Source organism: Crocuta crocuta, unplaced genomic scaffold (genome assembly GCF_008692635.1).
Source record: "Crocuta crocuta isolate KB4526 unplaced genomic scaffold, BGI_CrCroc_1.0 scaffold388, whole genome shotgun sequence".
Classification (NCBI taxonomy): Eukaryota; Metazoa; Chordata; class Mammalia; order Carnivora; family Hyaenidae; genus Crocuta; species Crocuta crocuta.
In genome coordinates, this window is record NW_027528867.1 from 2,440,885 (window position 1) to 2,454,299 (window position 13,415).

The window sequence follows — 13,415 nt, forward strand, 5'->3', positions numbered from 1 at the left end:
ATAACCCCCACCATTTCTGTGAGCAAGAGATTTTCAGTCCAACACTTTTACCTTTCACCCTATATGCTGGTTATTTTTTTAAAAACAGCTGGAAACCTACTTTTATTGAAGTATGAAATCACTCGGTGCTAGTTTTCAGATTAACAGCCTTTCCCACCCTACATTCACATGGCATTTGTAGCTTCCAGTTATGAGAACAGAATAAAGACCCTGGTTCAGGCATATTATGTAATTATTTAAAAACTCTTGCCTGCTCCTGACAGTGTTCCTGACAATGCTTAATTGTTCCTTCACAATTTCCCTCTCAAAACAAAACAAAACAAACCAAAACAAAGCCAAAGACACCTGTTGAGACTAAATGTATTCAAATCTGCCCTTTTAGACCAGGTCTTCAGCAAGTTGGAAGGACTGGAAACTGGGTTCCCACCTTTGACCTGTTCTGTGGGTGCGCCGTTCCTGCCAGGCTGGGTTTACCTACAACAGCGGGAACGCATGGAACTGAGCTGGAGTGTGGAGGCACTAGGATCTCTGCAGCAAAACCCTCCTCAGGTTTACAGAGCACCCCTAGGACGGCGGGGGGCATCTGCAGAAAGCATTCCCCAAGTGTGACTTCTTCATCTACATGGCTGGAGGGGGCTGATGCTCAGAGATTTTCCTCTCATGAGAAGACCTAGGGCTTTTGTCTTAAGGACTCAGGGCAGGTGGAGGCTTTCAAATATTTTGACAAAGTGGTAGTTATTAGATTATCTGAAATTAGACCTCCTTGCTCCTCCGGCTGAGGCAGGAAAGCAGCACACCTTTGGAATCCAAAAGGGGACTTATCACCACTAGTTGGAAACGGTTCATACTAGTAACATGTCGACAGAGCCAGACTGTCTCCTCGTTATCTGAATAAGAACTTCAGAAAAGGGAACATCTAGAAGCTTCAGTATTTGTTTTGTCTTTATTTATTTATTTATTTATTTACTTATTTATTTATTTATTTATTTTTAAAGACAAATGGTGAGACCTAGTCTCCATGAAGGAACAAAAAGAAACTCGGCTCCTCTCCCAAACCCTCGTCTCCCCAGGAGACGCCTTCATCCTAGTGAATTTGACGAAGGTAATTAAACCAAGAAATTTCACACTGGGGAATATGCAGGAGAGAGACAGGAAAAGGTCGGAGGAAGAAATTTCATCCACAGGACTTTACACGCCTTGAAAAGGGAACTGTCTCTCTCTCTGTTCTCTCTTCTCCTTCCACAATGCTTTCGACAAACACTACTCTGTAAATATGTTCAGACTGATCTAAATCAGCTCTGTAAGATTGAGACGAACAGGGACAATAAAAATGGCTTTTCACATCAGCTAGGACAGGACAGTTATTGAAGAAATTGTTGGACGATCAACCGTCCACTTTGAAAGAAAATACAGTCCTAAATCACAATACACAAAAACAGAGGCCTCCAACGCGCCACACACAAAATATTTTCCTTGCGGATTAAAAACTTAAATGGAAGGAAAAAGAATTGAAGAAAGTATTGTTTAAGTAGTGCCAAACTGTTTGGGTTTGAACACTCCCTCCAACAACACTCACTAACTTGTGACCCTTGTAACATCCCTCTGCCTTGCTTTCCCCACTTGAAAACAGGCTAATCCACATATGATTAAATCAATCAATGTACATAAAGCTAGAGTGACAGCACCTAGCTTGTAATAAACACTGTATAGGTGTTAATATTTTTATAATCTCATAATACTTGAAAGAGAAAGCCTTCCTGGGGAAAGAGAAAAGCTAGAAAGGTAAAGAAAAAGATGCACAGATGACATCATACAAATGAAAATTTCCTACATGGTAAAATGCACCATAAGCTAAGTTAAAGATGGACAAAAGACCAGAAGAAAACTACTACAACATCCACTGCACAGTGAGGACTGTCAGCCCTGACACACCAGGAGCTCTTGCCAATCAATCAAAAAAAGGAACAAACCAAGAAAATCAAAGGGCAAAGGCTGTAAAAAGGAAATCTCCAAAAGAAATACAAACGGTCAATAAATACATGAAAGAATGTTCACCCTCTCTAATAATTAGGGAGACCCACGCTACAAAAAATTTACCAATATGAGGAAAACAGAAAAGTAATATCATGGTGTCTGAGCATAACCTAACAGGGAGAGGATAAACTTGTCACCTTCTGTCCAAAGAGGCAGTAAAAAGTATCTGTTGGCATTAATCACATCCTGGAATCCGGCGATCCCGCTTCTTGGGACAGCACAAGCATTAGAGACATGGATGCAGACATCTGTCCCCCACCTCACGGTCTCTAATATCAAACCATGGCAAACAACCTACCTGTACATCAGTGAGATTCTTTTATTGTTTCTCTTCTCCTTTGCACAAAACCGACTCTCCTGATTTTTTCTAAAATGCTAGGCTTTTTTTTTTTTTTTTTTTTTTTTACAAGTTCTAAACTGAAAAGACATAACAATTTTTGGTAAACCTGTAGCAAAGGGCTGAGAGTGCCTCCTGGCAAGCTTTCCTGACAGTTAATAAATGGAATACTATGTAGCCATATAAAAGAATGAACTAGAGCTGCTTGTGCTGAGCTGAAATGATTTTCGTGGTAATAAGTTATGTGAAAGCACAACCTGTGTCTGTAAAGTTTTTTTAAGGGAACAGTACGTTTCTATCATTTCTATCACCATAAGCATAGAAAAAGCTTCAAAGTATATAATCTAAACCTTATGGTGATTTGTTTCCGGACAGCAGAGTTGGAGCAGAAAAAAAGGAATTCCATTTAAAAAATTATTGAAAAACTGGCATGCCTGGGTGGCTCAGTTGGTTGAGCATCAGACTTCAGCTCAAGTCATAATTTCACAGTTCATTAATTCAAGCCCCGCATTGGGCTCTGTGCTAACAGCTCAGAGCCTGGCGCCTGCTTTGGATTCTGTGTCTCCCCCCCTCTCTGCCTCTTCCCTGCTATTTCATTCTCTCTCTCTCAAAAGTAAATAAACATTAAAAATTTTTTAAAATTATTGAAAACTACTTAAAGATGTTATAAGATACTATAGGTACAATACTGTACACAAACCCATTCCAGTTTTGTAGAATGCCTGTTATACACAAAAGGAAGGAAATAAAAATACACTGTTGCACAGAAGAATTGGGTTGATAGTTATTTTCTCTTGTACTTTCCTAAATTTTCCAAATTTTCTACAGTTAACATAGATTACTCATACTAATCATTTTACCATAAAATATAAGGAATCCACACTTTATCAGTAGCTTACACTTGAGACAAACATGGAATACTAGTCTAGTAAGAAATAATTAAGAATACATTAATATTCTAAACGGGTCTTACCAGCTCTTTACCATGCCAAAAAAAAAATAAAAGAGATTTAAAAAGGGAAAAATAAAGACAATAAAAATATTAAAATCATTTAGAAAAAAATGCTACAGCGAGTGTTACAGTTGGTCAATGGTGGCATAGTTAGTACTGGACTTTTTAAAATCAGGCACATCTAATAAGATCTCAGTTCTGTAAAGTGGTATCTAAGGTATGAAGGCAAAAGATAGCACTGACCTTACCTACTTGACATGAGGGCGTGTACAATACTGTAACCACAGGGATCTAGGCAAAGCTTGTGCATAAAGCCAGCCAATCGGCTGAATGAACGTGTTGAATGAAATAATACTTATGGGGGGGGGGCACGTGGATTCAGATCAAGGTGGGTGGGATGGTTCTAACAGGAAAGGAGGGCAAGGAACCTCCTGCAGTGACATGTCTGCAATTGCACACACGGGCAATATACTGGCCATATATGCTCTCGCAACACACACCGGCCATAGTTACTACAGCAATGAAAGACTAACCGTGTCACGGCACAAACACTCACTCCCCCCTAAAAAGATTTGACCTTTCAATATTCCTAGAGTCTGCTCTAAGTTAACTGGTGGTCAGAAATTCCATGAGAGCCAACCCAGGCTCTCCAGGAATGACCATGGAGCCCACAGATAGTCTCTCAGCCCTGCTCCAGGAGCCCCATATCGGTCAGCCCCACAATCAAGGGAGGGAAATGAACTTCAGATGCCCTGCTGCTCTAGGAGACAGAGGGCGTGAAGAACTAAATGGGCTAAAATTTACCCAAATATCTGGCTTTTTTTTTTTTTTTCACACCTTCTGAATCAACCACAGGAAAACATTTGCCTCCTTTCATTTTTGGATGAAGGCACAAAGGTACGGGAAGAAGAAGGCAAAAGTATGGGGGGAAAAGTCAACCTAATAAGAAAACAAGATTTGAAGAAACTAGTTCCAGAATGACAACGTAACCAGATGACACTGAACCAAGTGCTTCAAACATGATAGCCTCACTAGTGAGGAGAGGACAGAGAGGGAGGAGGGGCTCATCAGAGGATCGACACTGTTCGCTTTCCAAGCAAGGCAAAGGCTACCAGTCACCACCTGCAGGCATGAAGCACGCAGCGGTCTTCCTAAGATAGTCTGGACCCCAAGTGTACCCATAAAGGAGCACGAAGAATGCAGACTGAGGAAGAAATCTTTGTCAGATTTGTTCTATGCCTTCTGATTTGTCCATCCACCCTGTGATGAATTTATGGCCCTGCTGGGAGAGAGCCCCAGTGAGTTTATGAGCCTGGGAAATAACTGAAAAGGTAGATTCTCAGAGTCTGATGGAGGGTTTCCTACTTCCTCCCACCAGACAGAATCCAAATAGGGCGGCAAGTGTTAAAGTCCACTATGTGGAGAACGTGGGTGCGTGTTTTTAGTCAGCTGGTGCCATACTCTACATCTGCTTGAAGCCACGGAGAGCTGGTGTCTCACCGTCTGCCCAGCTAGCCCAAGGCAGCTCACATGGGGCCAAGACCCTACTCCATGGGAGATGACCTCCTTTGTGTATAATTTAAGATTAATATGAAACCTTCAGGCCTGGTCTAATCAAAGGCACCTCAGCTGAGAACTCTTTGAGTAACAGATTCTTGGGGGGTGAGGGGGGCGGTTCTTAATCCATCTGCTAAAGCTGATAGATTTTCAGTCCAATGACTCTCAGGTGAAGAAAAATATCAAAAGCAGATCCTAACAGGTGACAGGTGTACACTGATCTCCACCTGTCCTCTCTGCACTCTCCTCTCTCAAGCAGAAGATACTGCAAATCTCAGGGAGCTCACCGTGGACGCCACATAGCAGGGAAGTCCAGATAAACACATAAGGGCCCACACTAGCTGTGAACACACACACTCTGGACTTGGGACCTGTGCTAGCTCAGAAAAGAGTGGGAGGCAGGCATCTGTCAGCACCTGCTGCTCCCTTGTTTAAGGTAAGCAAAGGCACCCAGCATCTCTACAGGTACAAGTAGTGGGAGAGGGAGCAGGTCCCCGAAGATAGGAGTGATCCATTTACAAAGGAAAGCAGAAAGGGGTAGAATTCAAGTTCTGGAGCTCAAGCCCCGATGAGAGACAAATACCTTTCCCACAACACGCTTCCATTCTGGCTCAGATGAATCACTACAGACAGAAACCAAGAGGCCAGTCTTGAAGCTGGACTGGGGCTGCTGGCCCTTCCCCCTGGGTCAATCAACCACAGTACCCCATCACGGCAGGCGTGAACATATGGGCAAAGGACCACTAGAGGCTGGACCAGAGCCCAAGACACACATAAAAAACCCACTCAAGGAATTCAATCAAGAGTGTTTCACAAAGTGACCTGGAGGCCCAGTGAAAGGGAAGAGCTTTCATTCAATGCCTGAGACTCCCTGGCCCCCACCCCCCTCCAAACTCCCCTCCATTTCTAGGAGGCAGGGGGGAAGAATTCACTGAACACTAATCTCCATTGAAAAACTGCTCTCACACAATCACAACTTGACAATTCCATGCAAGCAAGGATGATAGTATCACCAGGGTTTTTTGTTTCTTTCTGTTCTTCTGTAGGGAGGTGGGGTGGGGGTAGTGGATTAATGAAACCCTCTCTCAGTCCAGACTGGAAATTCTCTCACGCTTCCAAATTCTCTCACGCTTCCAGACAGCTCAGTGTTAATAAAGCAACGTGTGTCCCAGCACTTATGACACCAAGAGAAGGGACTCTGGACTGGTGTGAGGTCAAACGACAAACCGGAAAGCTACGCCTCTGCTTGCATCTCCTGAGATGGCTGTTCTAGCTCCTCCAACATGAAAAAGGAAGAGGAGGGAATAAAGACCTCAGTTGAAAGAGAGGGTTGGGAGACCCATTAGGAAGTCCAGTGCACCATGGCTGCTGGAGCAGGTACAGCACAAAGCAAGTTTGGGACTTGCCCTGACCAAATGTTGTCTAATTTGCCAAGGCACCGGGATGGGGCAGGGTGGGGACCAGGGCAGGCTGGGGGGCAGGGGTGGGACGTGGGGAAGGGGTGAGCAAGGAGGGCTGTGTGTGAGAAGCCTCCCCTCCCCAGGTCGGCAGCATCTGGAGCTGTTTCTCTAGCGGACAGTAAAGAACTCGATTACATCCAGTTAACTGTGCTCTAAACTGATTATGCATGTGCTGGGCTAATGGATTACATTAGCAAGAGGAAAAATCACATGCAATCAATCTCCATTTACTACAGGCCACACCAGGGCCTAGAGAAAAACTGACTCTCAACCACCTCCAGTCCCCACCCAAAATCTATGGACTCGTGACACCCTGTGACAGTGAGCCCCCTCAGCAGCAAGACAAGTCTGTCTTCATCTCACAGCAGGACAGAAAGGCTTGGCGCAAGCGCTCAAAGAAGCCCATCTCTGTGTCACTCGGGGGTGGGTGAGAGAGCTCCCCGCCCCCACAGCAGAGCCACAGCAAGCCAAGGGACATTCATTACCCAAGGACTAATGAGACCAGACTAATGACCTACGGCTCCTGACATACAGAATTCTGCTCTGAATGTGGGGGACATTCACCCCTGGGGTTGTGCAGGCCAAGTGCATTGTCTGGGGCCTTCTTTAGGTGCTGGTTCCCCAGTTCTATCCTGTACCCCAACATCATGGCCCTTCCACCTGCGCTGCCTTTTTTGACCAGGAGTTTTCTCCATCTTTTAAATTCAAGGGGCAGGAGGAGTAAGGCCAGGGAGGGTGCCTGTCCATAGTTCAGCAAAACACAAACGGAAACACACAAATGGCTTCCTGAGATCCACCCTGGAAACTGCCTAAACCGGACTCGCTAGGTGTGACATGTGAAGGTGTTTTGGGGACCAAAACCAGGGATAATCTTAGAGAACCCTCCAGGCTCCAGGCCCTTCAGAAGCAAAGCCAAGGGCGTGGTACACTCTTCCTGGAGGATGCAGTGTGGAAAGTTCATCACCTCCTTGCCTCCGTGCAGGTTTTATAATCAATCTAAAGGCCTTTCTCCCCTCAGATGGAAGAGGACAGCTTCCTGCCCCCACTAAACAACCTGCGTCAAAGTTGCAGACAGTCTTCCGTGGCCACGAAAGGTGCGCCAAACTAATTCTGCTCAGTCAGGTCCTTTGAAAACAGTTTTTCCTACAGGTTTTCCATCAGGTTTTCTTGACCACAATCAGCACCACCTTTGATCACGTGAGACCTCTAACTTAAACTCACCACCAGGAGCCTTTGCTGTCAATGCGGACACAAAACGAAGCCATCCAGTGAGGTTCTTGCTGACTTACAGTAAGGGGGTTAATTAGCCACTTGGTGTCCAGACCTTCTCCATTGCACCACGCCAGCCCATCCAGGCTGGAGTCACCAGGAGATTCCAGAACCTTCCATTCCCACTGCCTCACTTCTGCTTTCTCTTCCTTTCCCTAAAATGGTTTCTCATCCACTCTACACAGGCCTCTCGCCAAGTCGAAAACAAGCAATTGTAAAATTAATTACATTTATCAATCTCGACAGAGACTGATAGGGGGAAAGGACCTGAAGTCTTCCTTATTTGAAGTCCCCCTTTAAAATCACCAGGAGTAGAAAGGGGATTAAAGCTAGCTCAGGGTCAACACAAACGCCCCCTGGCCCCGAAGATGTGGGAAGCCCAGAAGATGTGGGAAATGGCGTGAAGGGAAAGAGGGGAGGCTGATAATAAAAGGGAGGAAAATGCAAAGAGAGAGTGAGGGTGTGGAAGGTGTGTGGGAGGAGGCTGGGCAGATTTATGGCGATTTGTACCTGATTGTTCATACTAAAGCCATTATGGGATGATTAGAGAAAAAGGTGAGGCTTTAAGTCCAGTGAAAATCAATAGAAACGTCTGGAGCAATTCTGCCTCACAAGTGAAAGGACTATTTACAGTATCTGAGCACCTCCTCCTCACCGTTACCGTCTACAGACTGAGAGAAAGACTGGAGAGGTGGGAGAAGGAAAGGAAGGAAGGGAGGGAAGGAGAGGAGGGGCTAAGAGGGGAGGAGAGGGGACACAGAGGGAAAGGAAGAGGGTGGAAGAAGCCCGGGGGAAAGAGCGGAAGTGCAAATATGAGGAAGAGAAAGGGGCACAGAATAAGGAAACAAAGGGAAAAAGAACAAAGGAGCCCCCTTAACTGACCCTAATTTTCCCAACAGCGTGTGCCACCTTCTAGTCAACTATTCATTGTATTCATCAGCCATGTTCCTGCAAAGAATGGAAGTGCTATGAGGGCAGGGATTTCTTTTGTCTGTTTTGTGTATGGAGGTGGGCATGTGTCCAGCACAGCACCTGGTATATAGCAGGTGCTCAATATGTACCTGCTTAATGGATGAATGAGTGAATGGATGAACAAATGGATGAACAAATGAATGGACAAACGAATGAATGGACGAATGAATCAATGAACGAGTCAATCAACGCAGAAATGAACTAATCCTCCAGAGGCATTGAGGAGAGAAGAGATGAAGGGGCACGGGGTGTGGATGCGATGGAGAGGGAGAACACGAGCATGCAGGTCAAAGGGACACTACAGGAGCACGATGGTACACAAATGCCACAACTAACAACTGCAAGGGGAAAGAGCCAATTATAAAGACATCGTCGATGGGGAAGCATCAGGCTCCTGTCACCAAAACCCGCCCGCTGAAACAAGCGCCTCTCCAAGACAACCCTCAGGTGCCAGAAGCTGCCACCACATCGCAGCTTCAGCAGGAAGCAGAGGCCAACTCCCCATCAGACACCAGGTTACCATCCAGCCACCAGCCCCGCCACGACACAGCCCATCCCTGGTGCCCAGCACCCAGAGATGCCCGGGGCTCACCTTGTACAGCTTCAGGCTGGCCTCGTGTCTGGAGTTGACCGTGTGCAGCCGCAGCTTCTCCAGGCTGTTGGTGTAGTAGTCACACGCGTTGCACTTGAGGTGGACGGGGTTGCCGATGGCCACACATTTGAGCCGCCACTCGTTGGCTTTGCCGCCCTCTTTGATGTGGGCCACCAGCTGGTACTTCTGCACATGCTTGTCCGTCTTGCAGTGCAGCTGGAAGTTGGCCTTGAGCTGGGTGTTGTAGCGGCAGAGTTTGCACTGGTACGAGTCCCCCATCACGGCCTTCCACTCATCCTCTGGGAGGCTGCGCTCCACGTTCATGTGCAGCCCCAGCATGTCCAGGTTGTCCGTGGTGAACTTGTTGCACACGGCACACTGGAAGAGCTTCAGAGACGGGTCGTTGGTCTGGATGAAGCTCTCGCCCAGGTTCATCAGCTCCTCCGACACCAGCTGCCCGCCCCCGAGGCGCATGTCTAGGGGGATCTCACCGCCCACTGTGGGGAAGGAGAGGGGAAGAGCATCAGCGGCCAGGCTCACTGCTCTGACTGAGGCACCACCCAGCCGCCCTGACCCTCAGCCCAGGTTCCAGGAGAAAAAAAAGATCCCATTTCAAGTGCGTCAAACATCACCACTCAAAAAAGAAAAAAAAAAAAAAACAACGTGATGCATCTTTACGTGTTCAGATCTTTCCTGTGGACATTCTGAAATTTGCAGAAGGCTTTATGTTTTTCCCCCACTTTGGAAAAGAACACCTAGAACCAAAATCCCTTGAATATTTCAATTCGGTCCCTCACTCCAATCCAAGAAAAGATGGGAATAAGCATCACTCGCTAGACATAACAGAATCTGAAACTCCAGACCCCTAACATTGGAAATGAATTACAGCTGCAATCTAAGAGATGAAGCCTTCATGATAGATCAGAATTGGGCCCCGAATTTATGTAAAGCAGCACTGCCCAACAGAACTGCAGTGACGGAAACAGGTTTTACCTGCACTGGCTGGGGGGCGAGTCACTATCCACGTGTGGCTGGTGAACACTTGAAATACAGCAAGGTTGCAGGCAAGTGATGTAATTTTTCATTTTATTTATTTTTAATTCATTTAATTCAGATAGCCACATGTGACTAGTGACTCCAGCAGTGGAGAGTGCAGCTCTAAATCCAAGATTTAGGGGGATGGTCTCCCTATTCCTCATCACAACTTGCAGGTCAATACTCTACCTGCCTGTCAATGGCGCCAGCTCCTCCCACATGTCCCCAAGAATACAATCACTCCCCTTTTCTAAGCCCCGAGAGTGCATGAAATGTTAGGTTTGCTATGGGACCCATCACATTCTTTTTTGTCATCAGCCACGTGCAGAGCCACATGCTGCCCAGTGTCCCCATCAGGGTACAGCCTCTTTAGGGCAGGGGTCCAGGCTTCTCCCGGCTGAGTTTCTAGAGAGTGCCCAGCCCCCTACACAGATGCAGTGCAGGACATGGTTAAAGGGGAACCAGAATGTTACAGGTTCAGGTTGTAGATCAAGATGGGCAGTGAAATACAAAGGTCAGCTCGCAGTCCCCAAAAAGGGTCTGAGAAAGCTCTTCTCTGTCCTCCTCACCCTCGGTGTTTTTCAGCCCCCCAATGCCCTGCACAAAGGGGGGATGGACTCTCATCTGCCAGTGATAAATTCATACTGCAAGCTCTTATTTATACCGCAAAGAAGGCCTGGAAAGAGCAGCCTTCTCTCCATTACCCAGCAGCATACAGTCAAGCAGCATGATGAGCACTGGTTTCTATTTTTTGCCTCTCCCCCAAACACACACACACACACGTGAGCTATTATGTCTGGCCCTGCCCCTCCCCAACTGATACGCAGACTTGACCTTTTACATGTGGTTGGCCTGAGGTTTTGTTTTGCTTTTTTTAATGACTGATTACAATCCAAGTTAGCGGCTAGTCAAATAAAAGTTTTTTCTAATCATTTTCTTATTTATGCTACATGAGGCACCTTTGGTGAGAAGATCAGTTACAAGGTTCCACCAAACTGAGTGGCTGTGTTTGAAGCCTGTGGACAATCTAGCAAGCCAGAGAAATCTTGTGCACGTACATTCCGGAAGGCTCAGGAAGCTTTCTGCTTGTCTTTTCCCCGGCCATCTCCCCTATTGAGAGGAGCCTTAACTAAGACATTCTCTTTAGGACAAGAGAGAAAAAGAAGGCGGGGGGAGTCTAAAAGCTCCATCCCTTAATGGGGACAAAGGCCATGTAGCATCCATGAAACATACGCGGTGTTCAGTAAAAGCAGAAACTGCCCAGAGGGTAAGACAAGGAGCAAACATATATTTGTTTCTGATGCCAACCACCTGAAGCATCAAATCTTCTCCACTTTTTAAATTTAACCTCAGCACATCAATATTGCTCTAAAGAGAAATTCAGCTGTCACTTGCTGGATGCCTGAGTTAAAATGAGAAATCCTCGAACACAGAGGAAATAAGTCCCTATTCCCATTCCGAGCTCTTGAAATGCAAATCAAAGACAGACACAGACAAGCAGTGAAATGAAGGCGACAGGCAAGCCAAAACTCCCTCTGAGAACTCTACCTTGGAGGAACGTACGCAGGGCTCAGAATCCTACGGATCCGTAGAGCTAGAAGTAACTAATTCAGCCTCCAGGAAGTGGTGGAACCTCACCCATTTCTCAGGAAGTTAGGAAGAGAGCCCTTGTAAGTGAGAACTCAACAAGTGCTTACTATTGAAGCTATACCTGAGAGATCAACTTCTCTGTGAGTGGGGGGACCCATCTCCCGACATGCACCCAAGTCTAACACTAGAATTTACACCCTGGCATAAGAGCCCATCCATTAGCGTATCGCCAGAGAGGCACGTGCACTAAAAGACACCTTCTAGACTCTAAGGCAGAAGCAGAGGACCTCATAAACCTCACAGAGGTGTCCTATAGCCAGTGGGCTACCAGGGAAAGCAGATGCCCCCGCGACCTGTTTCTCAGTGCTATGCTAAGCTTCATCATTTAAAGGGATGTCTGGAAGGATATTCAGATAGCCTTGAGCCTCATATCTTATCTACAAATGGCAGCAAAATCCAACCAGACCAGACCAAAGGGTGCCAGCCATGTCCTTAAAGCACTCCGGAAAGAAAGCCTCCCCAGAAGCAGCATCTGTTTGGTATCACAAGAAAGACGGTTCTGTCAAAAGACCTAAGAGAACAATAACTTTGTAAGCAGGAATGCATTTCACAAAAACATTTCTCCCCCTGCAGAGCCCAGTAATAGCTAATAATACCTGCAGCCTTCTCACAAACAGCCTCAAGAAAGATCAGCAGAGTTAGATAGGACATAATGTTTTGGCTCTTTCACATTTGGATACACTCACTTCCACGGAAGTCCTACAACTTACACGTACACTCTAAGTCCTCTGGACACGTGCTCTCGTACCCACACCACTCAAGCTTCCAGGATAGACGATCTAGGACTCCTGCTCCATCTCAGCACCTCTTGTGGACAAAGGACACAGCAGGTTTCCAGAGACTTACTTACCTTGGCTGATAAACAGCAACCCTGAAAAATTCAAGGGACTTTGCTTGGCTGACCTGGAAAATGTCCTTAGAAAGAAAAACTCTATGGGGCGCCTGGGTGGCTTAGTCGGTTAAGTGTCCGACTTTCGCTTAGGTCATGATCTCGCGGTTCGTGGGTTCAAGCCCCGCGTCAGGCTCTGTGCTGACTGCCAGCTCAGAGCCTGGAGCCTGATTCAGTCTGTGACTCCCTCTCTCTCTGACCCTCCCCTGCTCACACTGTCTCTCTCTCTCTCTCCTAGAAATTTAAAAAAAAAAAAAAGGAAAGAAAAACTCTATTCTCTTTAAGAAATGAAGTATTGAGAACTACGTACATCCAGAACACAGGTTATCTATTCTACCATTTCTTTTCCATCTGCATATGCCCATGATACATGACGCCCCGCAGACTCAGACACTTGTGTGAAAGCAAAATATTCTTCTACCACTTAATTCAAGTCTTAGTCAGAATTACTGGTTTTCAACGTAATTAAAAAGATCTCACTTTGACCCAGTATGAACCTATCCATTTTCTGTGTCTTCATTCCACCTACATTATATTTGATTTACTCTAAGATCTGCCTCCCCAAGATTTTAAATCTCCAGATGAGAAAACTTCAATTCCCACAGGCTTTAAAAAAAAAAAAAAAAAAAAAAAAAAAAAAAAAAAAAAAAAAACTTAAAAATTTGAAA

At 45.9% G+C, this 13,415-nt stretch overlaps 1 protein-coding gene across 1 annotated transcript in view; it reads right to left on the reverse strand.

The window, feature by feature from the left end:
• ZFHX3 (zinc finger homeobox 3) overlaps window positions 1-13,415 on the reverse strand; it is a 244,718-nt gene that overhangs the window by 144,947 nt on the left and 86,356 nt on the right. Inside the window, 1 exon segment of the mRNA XM_077756375.1 lies at window positions 9,174-9,670. Coding sequence (XP_077612501.1) covers window positions 9,174-9,670 — 497 coding nt within the window.